General features: G+C 40.0%; 1 protein-coding gene across 1 annotated transcript in view; it reads right to left on the bottom strand.

Annotated features, from left to right (window-relative positions):
* The window catches only part of LOC130864450 (protein lifeguard 2-like), a 52,194-nt gene extending 39,192 nt beyond the window's left edge, over window positions 1–13,002 (bottom strand). The window contains exon 1 of the mRNA XM_057754902.1: window positions 12,935–13,002. Within this exon, the coding sequence (XP_057610885.1) occupies window positions 12,935–13,002 (68 nt within the window). The remainder of the gene's footprint in view (window positions 1–12,934) is intronic.
* Window positions 13,003–14,465: the final 1,463 nt, after the last annotated feature.

Raw genomic sequence — 14,465 nt, 5'->3', positions numbered from 1 at the left:
TGAAATAGCAATGAAAATAATTTAATAGTTGGAGATCACCATAACACGAGGACCTGAATTAAAGGGTCGCACATTAGGAAGGCTGACAACCACCGCTGTAGAGAAAAATAACTTGCCTTCTTTTTTTTTTTTAAGATTTATTTATTTATTATGTATACAACATCCTGCCTTGATGTATGCCTGCACGCCAGAGGAGGGAGCCAGATCTCAGTACAGATGGTTGTGAGCCACCATGTGGTTGCTGGGAATTGAACTCAGGACCTCTGGAAGAGCAACCAGTGCTCTTAACCTCTGAGCCATCTCTCCAGCCCCAATAACTTGCCTTCTATTACGTAATTAATTTTTTAATTCATTCAGTAAGGAGTTCAAGGGAGATTCTGCCACTGCTTCTGTCTTCAAATGACTTATACTGGAGGAAAGAAAACATTCAGATGAATGCTGATATTAAAGGCAATATAAGAAAGCCTGGAATGGGGAGGATGTGAGATAGGAAAAGACTGGTAGCAGATGTTTCCAGACATTCCCAGGGAAAAGGAAGTACATGGCAAGGCTGGATGTGGTATAGGACTTTGTCAAATGAAAAGGTAGAAAAAGATTTCCCCAGATAGAGCAGTCAACATGAACCAGGACAGAGGAAATATGATAGGACCCAGAAACTGAAGATGTTCATATTCCAGAATAGGGAAGTTGATAGTGTGCAGAGGTTAAACAATTCCATCATGAGACTTCATCATTTGAGGCTAGGTGGAGGAGGTGCTTAGAATAATTTAAAGAAATTGGCATGAGTTTCTCAATGACACCATTAAGTTAGGAAGAATTATAGTCCCCCAATGATTCTACATCCCTCTCTAGTGACCCTGAAGATGTCATTACACTTGTTAAAAGAAACACTGCAGATGCATATAAAGACATTGAGATAAGACGGCTCCAGGTTCAATCAAATCTCAGTTTTATGATCATACTTAGAAGAGAGGAAGACAGAAAGGACAGAATAAGAAAAGTAAATGGAAGTCAAATGCTACAAATGCTGTGAGGATGAACGCAGAAGCAGCTTGGAGCAAAGAGTGTAGGTGCCTGGAGAAGTTGAAAAGGCAGGAAACACATTTCCTCCTGGAGTCTCCAGAAAAGAACTCAGCCATTTTGGCACCTTGGTTTTAGCCCTGTGAATCTGATATGGGCTTCTAACCATGCACTGTGAGACTGCGTGTTTGTTATGTTCTGTGGCACTAAGTTTGCACAAAGTTGTGCAAGCTGCAATAGAAAAGCTAATGCAACAGGCAGTCTCTGAAGTTTGCAAGCCAGGAAATTGGGGATTTGACTACAAAGACTAGAAAGACCCCTCTACCTACAGAGGAAATCAGTAGAGAGCAGAGACCAGAAATGGTGGTTGAGGAAGTTGGGGCATGGCTACTGTGCTTGGCAACCAAAACACCAGTCTTAGGAAGTCATAAGGTGAATCAAGGCAAAGGCAGACTCTCCCACCCACCTCATGGCACACGTGAAGGTTCCTTCCTTTCTTTCTTCCTTTATTTTTATTTCTCTCTCTCCTCTCTGTTTTTCTTTCTTTCTTCCTTCCTTCCTTCCTTGCTTGCTTTCTTATTTCTTTCTATTTTTGTTTTATATTTTTGTTTGTTTTTGTTGTTGCTGCTGCTGTCACTTTGTAGATGAGGCTGGCATTGAACTCAGAGATCCATCTGCCTTTGCCTCCCAAGTGCTGGAATTAAAGGCAAGTACTACTATACCCAGTAAAGTTGGAAGATTTCAAGTAAGGTCCCTCTACTGCCACCTGCTTCTTGTCTCACAAGGGACATGATGGAGCAAGAAAAGAAGACTAAGATGGTAAAGGTAGGGTAGACAGATAGCCAAGTCAGAATGATGTGAACAGGGCGTCCAAACCTGCCAGGCTCCTGGAGAAACAGATGCTATTTAATAAAGATGTCCTTTTTCCTCCAATTATCTCTAAAGTTTACAAGATTCAGTAGGATTTCTAATAACACTAAAATTCATTGCATAAATATATGAGAAAAATCAAGAACATATTTGAAAGAGGCCTATAAGAGATGGAGTAGTGATTTACTTTAGCAGAAATCAAAATATATATACATATGTTTATCAAACGCATATTATATAAAGCTGTATGACTAAAATTATAATGCTAGTGTAGCAATAAATAAATGGATCAAAGGGATGGAAGAGATTCAAGGAACAGATTGATGTATGTATATATGAGATTTTAATAGTTGATAAAGGTAAAACTTCAAATAATGCCCTCTGATGTTGGAACAATTAGTTACGCACTTGGAAACAAAAATAGTTTAATAGTTATTTGTGTCATTCAGAGATATATTGCAGGTTGTGGTGGTTTGAATGAGAATGCCTCATCCCCACCCACTGACTCCCATAGGCTCATAGATGAGGGAGGTGGGTCATCTTTCTATCTATTGTTTCACTGGTTAAGTAATAAAGAAACTGCCTTGGCCCCTTTAATAGGACAGAAAATTAGGTAGGCGGAGTAGACAGAACAGAATGCTGGGAGAAAGAAGCCAAGTCAGTGAGTCACCATGATTCTCCCACTCCAGACAGACGCAGGTTAAGATCTTTCCTGGTAAGTCAGCTTGTGGTACTACACAGAATATTAGAAATGGGTTAGATCAATATGTAAGAGCTAGCCAATAAGAGGCTGGAACTAATGGGCCAGGCAGTGATTAAAAGAATACAGTTTCCGTGTAATTATTTTGGGTAAAGCCATGCGGGCAGCCGGGTGCCGGGGACGCAGCCCCGCCGCTCTTATTACAACACATAGATTTGACTACTTGGTCCCTAGTTGATGGAACTGTTTGGGAGGGATTAGGAGTTGCAGACCGTAAGGAAAGTGTGTCAGTGTGAGTTGACTTTGAAGCTTCAAAAGACTCTTGCCATTCTCTGATTCCTACTGTGAATCAAGATGTCAGCTCTTAGATGTTGCTCCCCCTGCCTACCACCATGACTTTGCTCTGCCCTCATGAACTCTAACTTGAAATCATAATCCCAATTTAATATTTTCTTTTTTCAGTTGACTTGGTTACGTTGTTTTGTCACCATAACCAAGAAATAGAAAAGTAACGGATACACAGGTGAACTGAAAATTTTGACATATATAATAATGTTCATAGACATTCTATTGGCAAATACAAGGAATATTTAGATAGGCTTTTATAAGAGTGATACCATAAAAAATAAATAATTGACAGATTGGCAGTACAGAACACTTCAGATGCTATTTAGAAAATTCAACAAGTCTGATGTGGGAAAAAAAGGCAAAAATATTTGCAATATTTATTATTATACTGCAGAAAGGGAAATATTGGCAACTCAAGATGAGAAATGAACACAAACAACCAATTCATAAAAAAATCTAAATAGCCAGTAAGTCTAGGAGATAACACCTTACAAAACAATCAAAAACTGTATGTAAAAGCAATAGTGAAGTGCCTTTTTTGTATAAAAGACATTCAAAAATTAGAGAGACAATTCTCATTGTTTCAAGGCTACAGAGAAAAAGGTAATCTGGAGGCACATTACTACTCTCTACATATGTTTCTTCTGCTGAGCTCCCTCTTCCACAAAACAATAAATAGATTTAATTTAAATAATTATAAACTTAAATATATTCTTATTTAAAATAATCTTTTCTTGTCATGGCTAGAAATATTGACATAAACCAGCATGGATTCATTATGTTATCCATTATTATGTTCAAAATTTTATCTTAATTTTAAACAAATTTAAAATACTTTTGTTACTCTAAAACAATCATAAGTCTTAAGCATTAAGTCAACTATGTGTAGTGGATATGGATAGTACATTTGAGGCACAGCATCTCAAAACAATATAAAGTTTTCTGTAGAGAGATACTTTAGTGACACCTACCAGAATTCTAAATATGTAGTACTTTAGACCCAACAATTATAGTTGGGATAATTATTCCATAAACACATGAAGGCAAATGTACATTTAAAAGAGGATTCAGTACATCATTCATTATTATAACTGGCAAAATTTCTTACAACCCATTATCCACCAACAGGGAAGAAGTTAAATTAATTTTGGTACAGACACAAAAACATATACATGTACTTGCACCACTTATATGTTATTCATTATTATTATCATAGTTCACTATAACATGGTTTTTGAATTAAGAAAGCAAAATCTGAGAATAATATCTAGGAAGATTGAATTACTATTTCACCCCCTCTCAGACTGGAAAGAAATACCACAAACAGGATTGATTATTATTCTGATACAACTGAGTTGGTAATATACTTGACTTGGATGAGTTTTTACAGTGGTCATTTATTCCAAATAATAATAACAATAATAATATATTTACATTTTGATGATAAAAAGAAATATTTTCCTCTATGATAAAGTCTGGAGCGCCTCTGAGAAAGCAATCTTCAAGCAAAGCTGAAGGTCATTGAAAGATGTTCAAATTACCAAGTTGGTGTCTATAGTGTCCTAAAAATCAGGAGAGACAGTGAGATTTTTTTCAAAGCATTCAAAGACAAGAGCAACCAAAACCCAAAAGCACTGAGTTTTCCTCAAGGAACTATGTTTGGTTGGTCCCTGAAACACAAACGAGTTTTTTACCTGGTCGTCACAAGCTCTCCTGAGTTCTGAGCCAGCTGTCATCCAAAGAAGAGTCAGGCAGGTGGCTGGACTAAGAAGCAAGGTTCTGGCAGTTAAGAGAGTGGCAGTTGGAGTACGGGGTGGATGGAACCTTCCTCTTGAGGGTTGTTAAGTCAAGCCCACTCTATCCATCCTCATGTTAGCTAATGCACTCTTGCTCTCAAGGAGACCTACACTCAGGTCTTTAAACCCACCCCATGTCATGGAGCTCTGTCCACGAGGAAAGTGTCCATCATTTTCTTCTCAGCAAGAGGAAGATACTCATAAAACTCCAGATATCCTGTACCATTATTTCAGACAAGTAAGACTCATTTTTAGCAAAGTATGAACTGGTCTTTCTGATAGTCATGATGACTTTGGTGTCTCCTCCCGCACAGTGAGGGATCGCTACCTGCAGATTACAGATCAATGAGAAACGTTGGAAGACCTAAATCAGGCTGTTTGGTGAGAGAAGACATGTGACCAGGTGAGCAGCTACCATGAGCCCTCCTTCTCTAGGATTTGTAAAGGAGGGCAAACTTGTTCTCTGCGGAACTTTTTACTAACCCATTCATTAAACTTAGTGCCTGTTTACTACGTACAGAGAGTGAGGAAGCGAAAGAAATGCAGAAAAGATATATTCCTTCCCTATGTGGCTGGAGGAGAAAATGTGCCCAGTGTACTTGTAAGGGACACAGAAGGAAAATGTTTTAAGAAAAAAAAAAGCCCATTTACAATTATGGAGGTGGAGATGAAATGTTGGCTGGTTCTTAGAAAGATGATGTTAAATATTAAGGTTGGGAGGAAGTACAAAGCAGGCAAAGAGAACATTACTCCGGGTTGGCGAGATGGCTCAGCGGTTAAGAGCACTGACTGCTCTTCCGGAGAACCCGGGTTCAATTCCCAGCACCCACATGGTAGCTCACAACTGTCTGTAATTACAGTTCCAGGGGATCTGACACCCTCACATAGACATACATGCATACAAAACACCAATGCACATAAAATTAAAATAAGTTGAGTTTTATAAAAAGATAACTCTGAGGCAAAAAAAAATGAGCAAAAATATCTTACACAGAAAATAGCTGCACTGTTCTCAAGTTACAGCATATTAAGACCAGAAAGCCTGCCTACAGTGGAAGACATGGTGACCACCCCTCACCCACCCTGGCTAAAAAGAAAAAAGTCAGCAAGAAGATCTGACTATCTTCTTTTGAACCTCACAGTCTCATAGATCCTACTTATTATCTCTGTCCAGTCCCCAGTGCCTCTGGTTTGTTGGCATAAACAGTCAACCTAAGTTAATTATATGTTTTCCCCTCCAAAACACAGTTAATATGATTTATTTGTTTACATGTCAGGATTATAACTAATGAATTAGCTATAGATTGGTCAAAAGAAATTCTTTCTTTTCCCATCAAGCTCTTAGTCTCCATTACACAGGTATTTCTTAGACGTAACAGTTGTTTGTATTCTCACATGGACTACTCACTTTAGAATATCAACTTTGTGATCTATGGCAGGTGAGTAAACCAAGTAGAAATTTAATTGCAGAGTCCCACTCCTCTATCATACAGGGTAAAGTTACACACAGCCTGTGGATCCCTTGTGACCTGTAATCATCAGGGAACAAAATCATCTCTTTGGAAACCAGCCTGTGAAGTCTTTCTATACATCTGCTCTATTCTTTCATCTGGAGACTTTCAATTAGTGAACTACGCAACACATAAATCATGCAAAATATAATTGCCTGCAAATTATACCACATACTGAAATTAACAAACATGTAAGGAAGCTAGTTTAGATTTTCCCCTTTAATGTGAAATCTTGAGGCCTTCAGAAGCATTTGTTTCTGTTTTGACAGTTTATGTACATGCAGAGTCACCAAAATTCCCTCACATGTCCTATATGTAGTAAGTTGTCTGTACAATCTAGTTGAACCCTTCTGTTTATTCCAGACTGAGTATCTCTCATTGTGTTCTATGGTTTGAGTATATTTCGGTAATACACATGGTGAAACTTAATTGCCACTATAATAGAAAGTATTATGCAAGCAGCCAAGGGAAAGATGCAATCAACAATCCTACCCAGTTGTGATGCCTATGAACCACAACACTGGTCAGCATGCGAAGGTACACCTAAATGTGCAATAGTGATGCTCACATTTTGGTGGAAGCAACAGCTGTCTAATTGGACTTAAGATCCTCAACAGAAGGGAAACATGCTTGGTATTAGAAAGCTAGTCAAGCACCCAGTGCTGGTGAGTCCGTGTATCTTAAAAGAGATCCTACTACCGCCATGTCAGTAGATGAGCATAATTCCTAACTCCATTACAAAATATCGTTATATCGCAAGTAAAGTATAATCACCCCTCATCAAAGAAGCTTCCCTTTATAGGAAACATCACAGAAAACCACACCCAGGCATACTGCAGAGATGAACTATCACGGGGAGCTCAGTCCTATTGGAAACATCTACAACACAAAAGTCCTGCACCAAAGGCAGAAAACATCACGGAAGAGGCGAAAGATTGTGAGAGCCAGGGGCCAGGAAGTCTGACGTGAGGCTGTGTCTCCTAAAAATGACCGACAGGGCCTAAACTATTGATAGCCATGTTAATGTGGAAAGGGGAAAATCTCATGGGGTCCAACCCCTAGATAAATATCTACAGGCAACTAATGACTACTGAGAGAGAGAGAATTAGCCTTTTCAGGGGTAAGACCCCCAACTGTTTATCAAATACAAACTGGTTAGCCCTGAAATTAGATAGACATAAACAACAGAAACAGACTCAGCAAGTTGAATTTATATGTTTATGCATATATGTATGTATAATGCACAGATACATATATAATTGATATGTAACTACAGGGATATTTTGTTTATAAACTAACAAATAAAGCTTGCCTTAAGATTAGAGTGCAGAGCTAAGCCCCTGGTTTGCTGTAGAGGCCAGGCAGTGGTGGCATACACCTTTAATCCTAGCACTCGAGAGACAGAGGCAGACTGATCTCTGTGAGTTCCAGGCCACCCTGGGCTTCAAGAGATTTAATCTGTCTAAAAGAGAAACAGAGCTCACACAAAGATGATTCTAGCACTTGGGATCCCATGCCTTTAATCCCAGCACTAGGGAGGTGGAGACAGGAGTGATGTGGCTGGGCAGAGAGAGGAACATAAGGCGGGAGGAGACAAGAGCTCAGACACAGTCTTAGGATTCAGTCTGAGATACATTCTGAGGATCACTGGTAGAGAGGTAAGAACTCTAATGACTGGCCGAACTGCTTCTTTAATCCTTCAGCTTTCACTTCTGATAGCTGACTCCGAGTTTTTATTTTTAAGAACAATTAGAATTCATGCCACATGTAACAATCAAAGAAAAAGAGGCCATCAATCTTAGAGGAAGGGAAGAATACTTGGAAGGCGTTAGAGGGAAGAAATGGAGGGGAGAAGTAATATATTTGTATTTTAATTAAATATATTTAAAGAAAAAATAACATTTTTAAAAGGTGGAACACTTAAGAGAATAGTCAAGGAGGGTGAAATCCTAGTGAATGAGATTCAGCAATCAGAACTGTGAAAAATGTCTGTTCTTCTTAAATACCAGCCATTTGTTACAGCAGCACAAATAGATGAAGACATGAACCTCAGGGAGCCATGACTTGGTCTTTTGTGGCTCATAGTCTTCCTGAGGTATCCCTGAGGGAGAAGAGAACTAGGTGAGAGCCTTCATAGGGTGTTGCCCATTTCTCTTCATTTGATCCTCGACATCATCTTTGCTTAGTGATTCCTATTAGTCCTTGCAGCAAATGCTGCTACACTCTAAGGCATGGTTCTTAACTTTTCTAACACTGTGACACTTTAATACGGTTCCTCATATTGTGGTGACCCACATCCATAAAATTATTTTTGTTGCTACTTCATGACTGCCATTTTGCTACTGCGATGAATTAGAATGTAAATACCTGTGTTTTCCAATGGCCTTAGTGACTCCTGTGAAAAGGTCATTCTACCCTCCAAATGTCAAAACCCACAGGTTGAAAATCAGTGCTCTAAGGTATCTACAGAAGAGTTGCTGCTGCATGAAGAAGCTACTTGTTGAGTTAGCTCTGTGTACCACACACAGTCACTGATGGTAGGAAGCTGGGCAACAGCATCCTCATTATAGAGGAACTCAGCTCAGAAAGGAGGTATAACTGCCAAGCCCTGAATGAAATATTGTCCATTGTGAACTCTGCCTCATGGTGGGAGAAGATTGGAGGGTGAAAAACATTTTTTTCCATTTGATACTTTCCCTTTTCTTTTATTGGTGCCTATGTGCACATGTGCAGATACATATGCATGTTTGTATGTATGTGATGCAGGCTTGTGTTGTGGGTACTGCTGTGGGACAATGGTTTTACCCTGTAAGGATTTGTTTCTTGTATTTGCTTAATAAAATCCTCATTGGCCAGTAGCCAGGCAGGAAGTATAGGTGGGGCGACCAGTCAGTAAGTAGAGGCGGGGCAATGAGAACAGGAGAATTCTGGGAAGAGGAAAGATTCAGTCTGCAGTCTTCACCCAGACACAGAGGAAGTCAGACACAGAGCAAGCAAGATGTAACTGCCTCGCTGAAAAAGGTACCAAGTCAAGTGGCTAACATAGACAAGAATTACAGGCTAATATAAGTTACAAGAGTTAGTAAGAGCTGGGCGGTGGTGGCGCACGCCTTTAATCCCAGCACTTGGGAGGCAGAGGCAGGCGGATCTCTGTGAGTTCGAGACCAGCCTGGTCTACAAGAGCTAGTTCCAGGGCAGGCTCCAAAACCACAGAGAAACCCTGTCTCGAAAAACCAAAAAAAAAAAACAAAAAAAAACAAAAAAAAAGAGTTAGTAAGAAGCCTGAGCTAATAGACCAATCAGTTTATAATTAATGTACACCTCTGTGTATTTCTTAGTGACTGAACTACTACAGGACAAGGTAGAACAGAAAACTCGGTCAACAGTGTACATATGCACAAGCATGTGTGTATTTGTGTTCATAAGTGTACACTCACGTATATACATTAACATTTGGAAACCAGAGGTTAACTTCTGATTTCCATCTTCAGGAGCTGTCCTTCTTATTTGGTAGCACAGGGATACTGGACTCATTGATTAGGCCAGACTGGCTGGTCTACCTGCACTGCACTGCTATTACAAGCGTGCATAATGCCCAAATTGCTGTGGTCCCTATGTTTGTGCAGCCAGCACTATACTGACTGTACTATCTCCCGAACAATTTTTTCCATTGTTTCCAAATGAAAACAATGCATGTATGTGTTGAGAAAACATATGAAACGATACAAAAAGGTATATAAAAGGAGTCCACTTCCGTGGCCAGCTGTATTGACAACAATTGTAAATGGCAAATTATTGCTACAGTAATAAAGACTAAGAACTGTATTCAAGACCATTAAAGGAGACCTACCATTGTTGTTTTGCTTAAAGTCATGTTGTCAAACTCCCTTATAAATATTTATGTGTACACACATAGGTTTGTGCCATTCTCAGTCTTGGTCAGAGAGGCTTCATTTTGCAGAGTGCAGCAGTAAACTCATGACTAGTTGACATGAATAAGTGACAATAGGTGGTAAGCCCCAAACTAAGGTTCAGAGAACATAAAAAAGAGGAGGTGGAAAGAATATGAAGGCCAAAGGATGGGGAAGCATGCTGTGCAATGCAGGCTCCTGGATGTGAGACAGTCATCACACTCATGAATTCGCAGGAGCTGTGGTCACCTGCACACAAGGTCAAGTCAGGCAGCATTCCCACGTGCCCACTCCTAGCTGAGGAACTCTTGACAGTTGATGGCTGCTGAGAAAGGAAGACATTTTTCTTTAGAGGCATCCTCACTGGTAGGTTGCTCATACACCTTTACACATATGAACAGCAATAATTGGACTACGGGGAAGTGAAGGAGAGAGAGAGAATGAAATTGTTGGGAGGAGTTGGAGGAGAGGAGCAGGGTGTGGGTTTCTGGCAGCGTAGGTGAATGGAATGAAAAGAAAGAGAGGATAGAACTGTAAGGCCCCAAAGCTTAAGCTTTTTAAACAAAGCATGACAAATTGATAAATCATGGGGAAGCAACAATCAAGGCGTGACTAGCAAATTGTCAGGATGTGACTAGAAATTGTACAGGGCACTAGTGGAAGATAAGGCTTCCCAGTTTTAGTTAGGTTTTGCTTGTGGACTATTTGGGAATCTGTCCACATGGTAGTAAGGATGCAGACATTCATCTCTTCTGGACCAAAGAAGGCATCATTTACACGGCAGTTTTCACTCACTGCTCTGGTCAGCAAGTGAAAGGTCAAGGAGCCATTTGAAGCTTTCCTTGCACGTCTTGTTGCTCCGTTGCTTTCAGATGAAAAGATGTTCCATGCAGCTCACTGCTCTAAAATAGCATCTTGAGGGATAGACTGTTCTGAACCCCTAGGCATTGGCCTAGAATGAGATCACACATTACCCATTCTTTTCTACCACTTTTACAGTATTTTGCTTTACTATCAGGGAAATCTATTCTTACAGCCTTGGTAACTGAACCACAGCACTTACTGGTTCTGAAGCTCTTCCCAGTAGTGGAACCCAGAGTACAGATGTGATGGAAGCCAGCCCAGATATCTACCATTAGTTAATAATAAATAAGGATAATATCCCACTTCAAGGTAACCATAGGCTCAAAATAAGACCATGACATTGTAGTTATGGAATGCATGTTTCTTTTGACCCAGCATAGTTAGCAAGGGCACTCCAAGTATGCCAAGTCTAGGAAATCTAAGTGCTTGAAACAAAATACCTTTTCCCCAGCAAGGCCTTGATTACAGATATTCATAGGGCTTATCTGGCTTTTCAAAGAGGCATTGACAAGGCCACCTGATTGTTCTTGAGTGTTTCCCACCTACTTCTCAAGATCCTTTTTGGATGTCCTCAGAATCAGAGCCATTTTTCAACAATGCTGTCCGTTATCTGGTCTTTTCATTCTCATTCTGTCACTGGTATTCCGTTCAGAGGCTATAAGTTATGCTATCCAATGGCTAATGAATGTATACTTATGTCTTGGGTTTTAAAATGTATCAATTTTTATATAGATGTGCATGGGGGCAGAAGTTGACATTAGGTCTTTCTCATTCACTTTCCACCTCATGTTTGAGATAGGTATTTCACCCAAACAGGAATTCCCAGATTCAGTTAGACTGGCTGGACCTCAAGCACCAAGTGAGCCCCTATCTCTGTTTCCAATGCACAGGAAATAGAAGCACAAACCACTGCATCAAGCCTATAGAGAGTACAAGGTCCTTGGTGTTCACAGATAAGCACTAGGGAAACTAGGGATGTTAAACACAGCATTATCTCTTCTGTGGAAAAGATATGTTTCTGCTTGGAAAGTTAAGAATGGATGTGGCTAATAACCTGGCAATCTTTGCTCTCTGTAGTGCCAGCCCTCACCGGAATCCCCCAGACTGTTATGCTTGTTCATTCAAGACCCTTCCTCTCTTGAATTGAGCACTGCTTCTCAGTCCATACAACTCATCCTTATGGGAGATGTCATGTGTACTCTAGAACAGCCTGGGTAACTTCTGTAGTCTGTACAGTCAGATAGGGTTTTTCCCTGGTCATTCTCCCTAGACCCTTATCTTGAGCATTGTCTCTGAACCAACAGAACCCATCTTTATGGATGAGGCCATGTGTACTTTTCAGTGTCAGTGTAAACACATCTTTAAGCTTTGTTGTACACATGGGAAAGAATTAATTATCATCATGAAATGTTTTTCTAAAATGGTGCTTTGCTTAAATACAGCTAAAATAAACTGGCAGGATCAGACTGTAGAAGTCTGAACCAATGCTGGCTAACTAAATCATGTTAATTGGATTTCCTTCGTGCACTCATGGAGCCTGTGTGGGTTTTGCATATATGTTGCAGTTGTTTAGCTTGGGGTTTCTGTGGGACTCCTAATAGTGAGAGTTGGGGTATCTCTTTTGCCTGCTCTTGGGAACCTTTTTCTTCTGTTGGGCTGCCTTGCCCAGTCTTGACCTAAGGGTTTGTGCCTATCTTACTGCATTATCTTATGCTTTGTTCAGTTGGTATCACCGGGAGGCCTGTTCTTTTCTGAAGGGAAATGGAGGATTAGTGGATCAGGGAGAGAGAGGAGGGGAGGCTGGGGTCAGGGTATATTGTTTGAGAGAAGAATAATAGAAAGGAAAAAACAAATTACTGTCGATGTAGTCAAGTGTGAGTAGTGGGAAATAAATCATAGAATTAAAACTCCAACCTCCTGCTGAGACCCTGGGTAATCTCCCGGCAGGTCACAGAACCTCTGTCCCCTCGGCAGAGCGTCATTCTCTAATCTACTATGAGAACCACTCCATTAACTCCAGGACTCTCTAAAATTCCACACTGGACTATACAGTGTATGCCAGAACAGCCTGGGATAGTGAGATCATGTCCCCGCCCCCACCCCCAAAAATGGGCCAGGGAGATTGCTTGCCATGAAAGCTTGAGGGCTTGGATCTGAATTCCCAGCATCCATGTTAAAGGCCAAACACAACGATTAGATCTGGAGCAACTTAGACGGAAGGGTTCCTGTGGCTTGCTGGTTAAGCCTATCTAGGCTAATTGTAAGCCTCAAGTTCAGGGAAAGGTTTTCAGGAAAAAAAAGAAGGTGGAAAGTGAGTGAGGAAGGACCCCCCCCAATCAATGTGAACCTCTAGCCTCCACACATATGCTCATACATGTACACATATGTATGTGTTCATACCCATGTGAATACACAGATGAACATGTTTACATATACCACACACAAAATAACAACAGAACACCACCAAAAAATCAGTTAACTCAATCAAGTTTTTATTTCCCTGTATCCAGTCCCGATGGTTACCCGCATTCCTTGGGCTTGTTTTCCAGGGAGCTTTAGACTTCAACAGTCATAGCCAATGCTTCGGCTTTTTATCTCACACTAATCAAAGTCTCTTTTACAGTCTGGTTTTGCTAATGACTATCCCAGAGAATTGTTAGTTTTGCAACGATTCAAATCAAGACTTATATGTGTCCAGTTCCTCAAACCAAAGTCCCAGAAAAAAAGATATAATATAAATTATTATAGCAATTAGTCCCTATCTAAGCGGCATTCAATGTAATCTCCAGTAATCTTCTTTGAAAACATTTATGCTAGTATATATCATTTTAAATGTTAGGAGAGTTGGTGTGTTGCTTTTTCATTATGCAAATAAGTAAAGCCTATGCTAAGACATAAATGATACAACTGTCCCACCTCTGAACCTGACTGTGCCACACAAAATTGTGATGTTTAATTATAGTATTGTAATTTATGAGAAAAATTGATAGGAATACTTCTGTACATTGCTAATCTCTAAATCTACTGATCTACTAACTAATAGACCCCTCCCATACAGTATTCAGGGCACAGCATTGACCAAGTAAAACGAGTCATTGACAAGTTGATCTCGTGTATCCCAGCTGTTATTTCAGTTCTTCCGAGTCTCAGTGTTCTTAGAATGGGAATGTCAAGTGATAAAAGTGTCTCTTAGATGGAGTAGCTGCTAATACTGGCTCTATTCTTAGCCACCTAGCTGTTTATGTGGGTACTGGGAACCAAACTCAGGGCCGGACACTTTCTCCAGAAGAAATTACCTATACAGTTACCTCCCCAGCCTCCGAAGTAAAAAAAAAAAAAAAAAAAAAGCATGTAAAAGGGTCCTGATCAAGACTACTTAATTTATCGAAAATGAGGTGTTCATAGGTTTGTAGGTTAAAATCCGGGTCTTCTATACGATTCCATT

The sequence above is a fragment of the Chionomys nivalis genome, chromosome 1 (genome assembly GCF_950005125.1).
Source record: "Chionomys nivalis chromosome 1, mChiNiv1.1, whole genome shotgun sequence".
Lineage (NCBI taxonomy): Eukaryota > Metazoa > Chordata > Mammalia > Rodentia > Cricetidae > Chionomys > Chionomys nivalis.
This window is presented reverse-complemented; position numbering and strand designations above follow the sequence as displayed.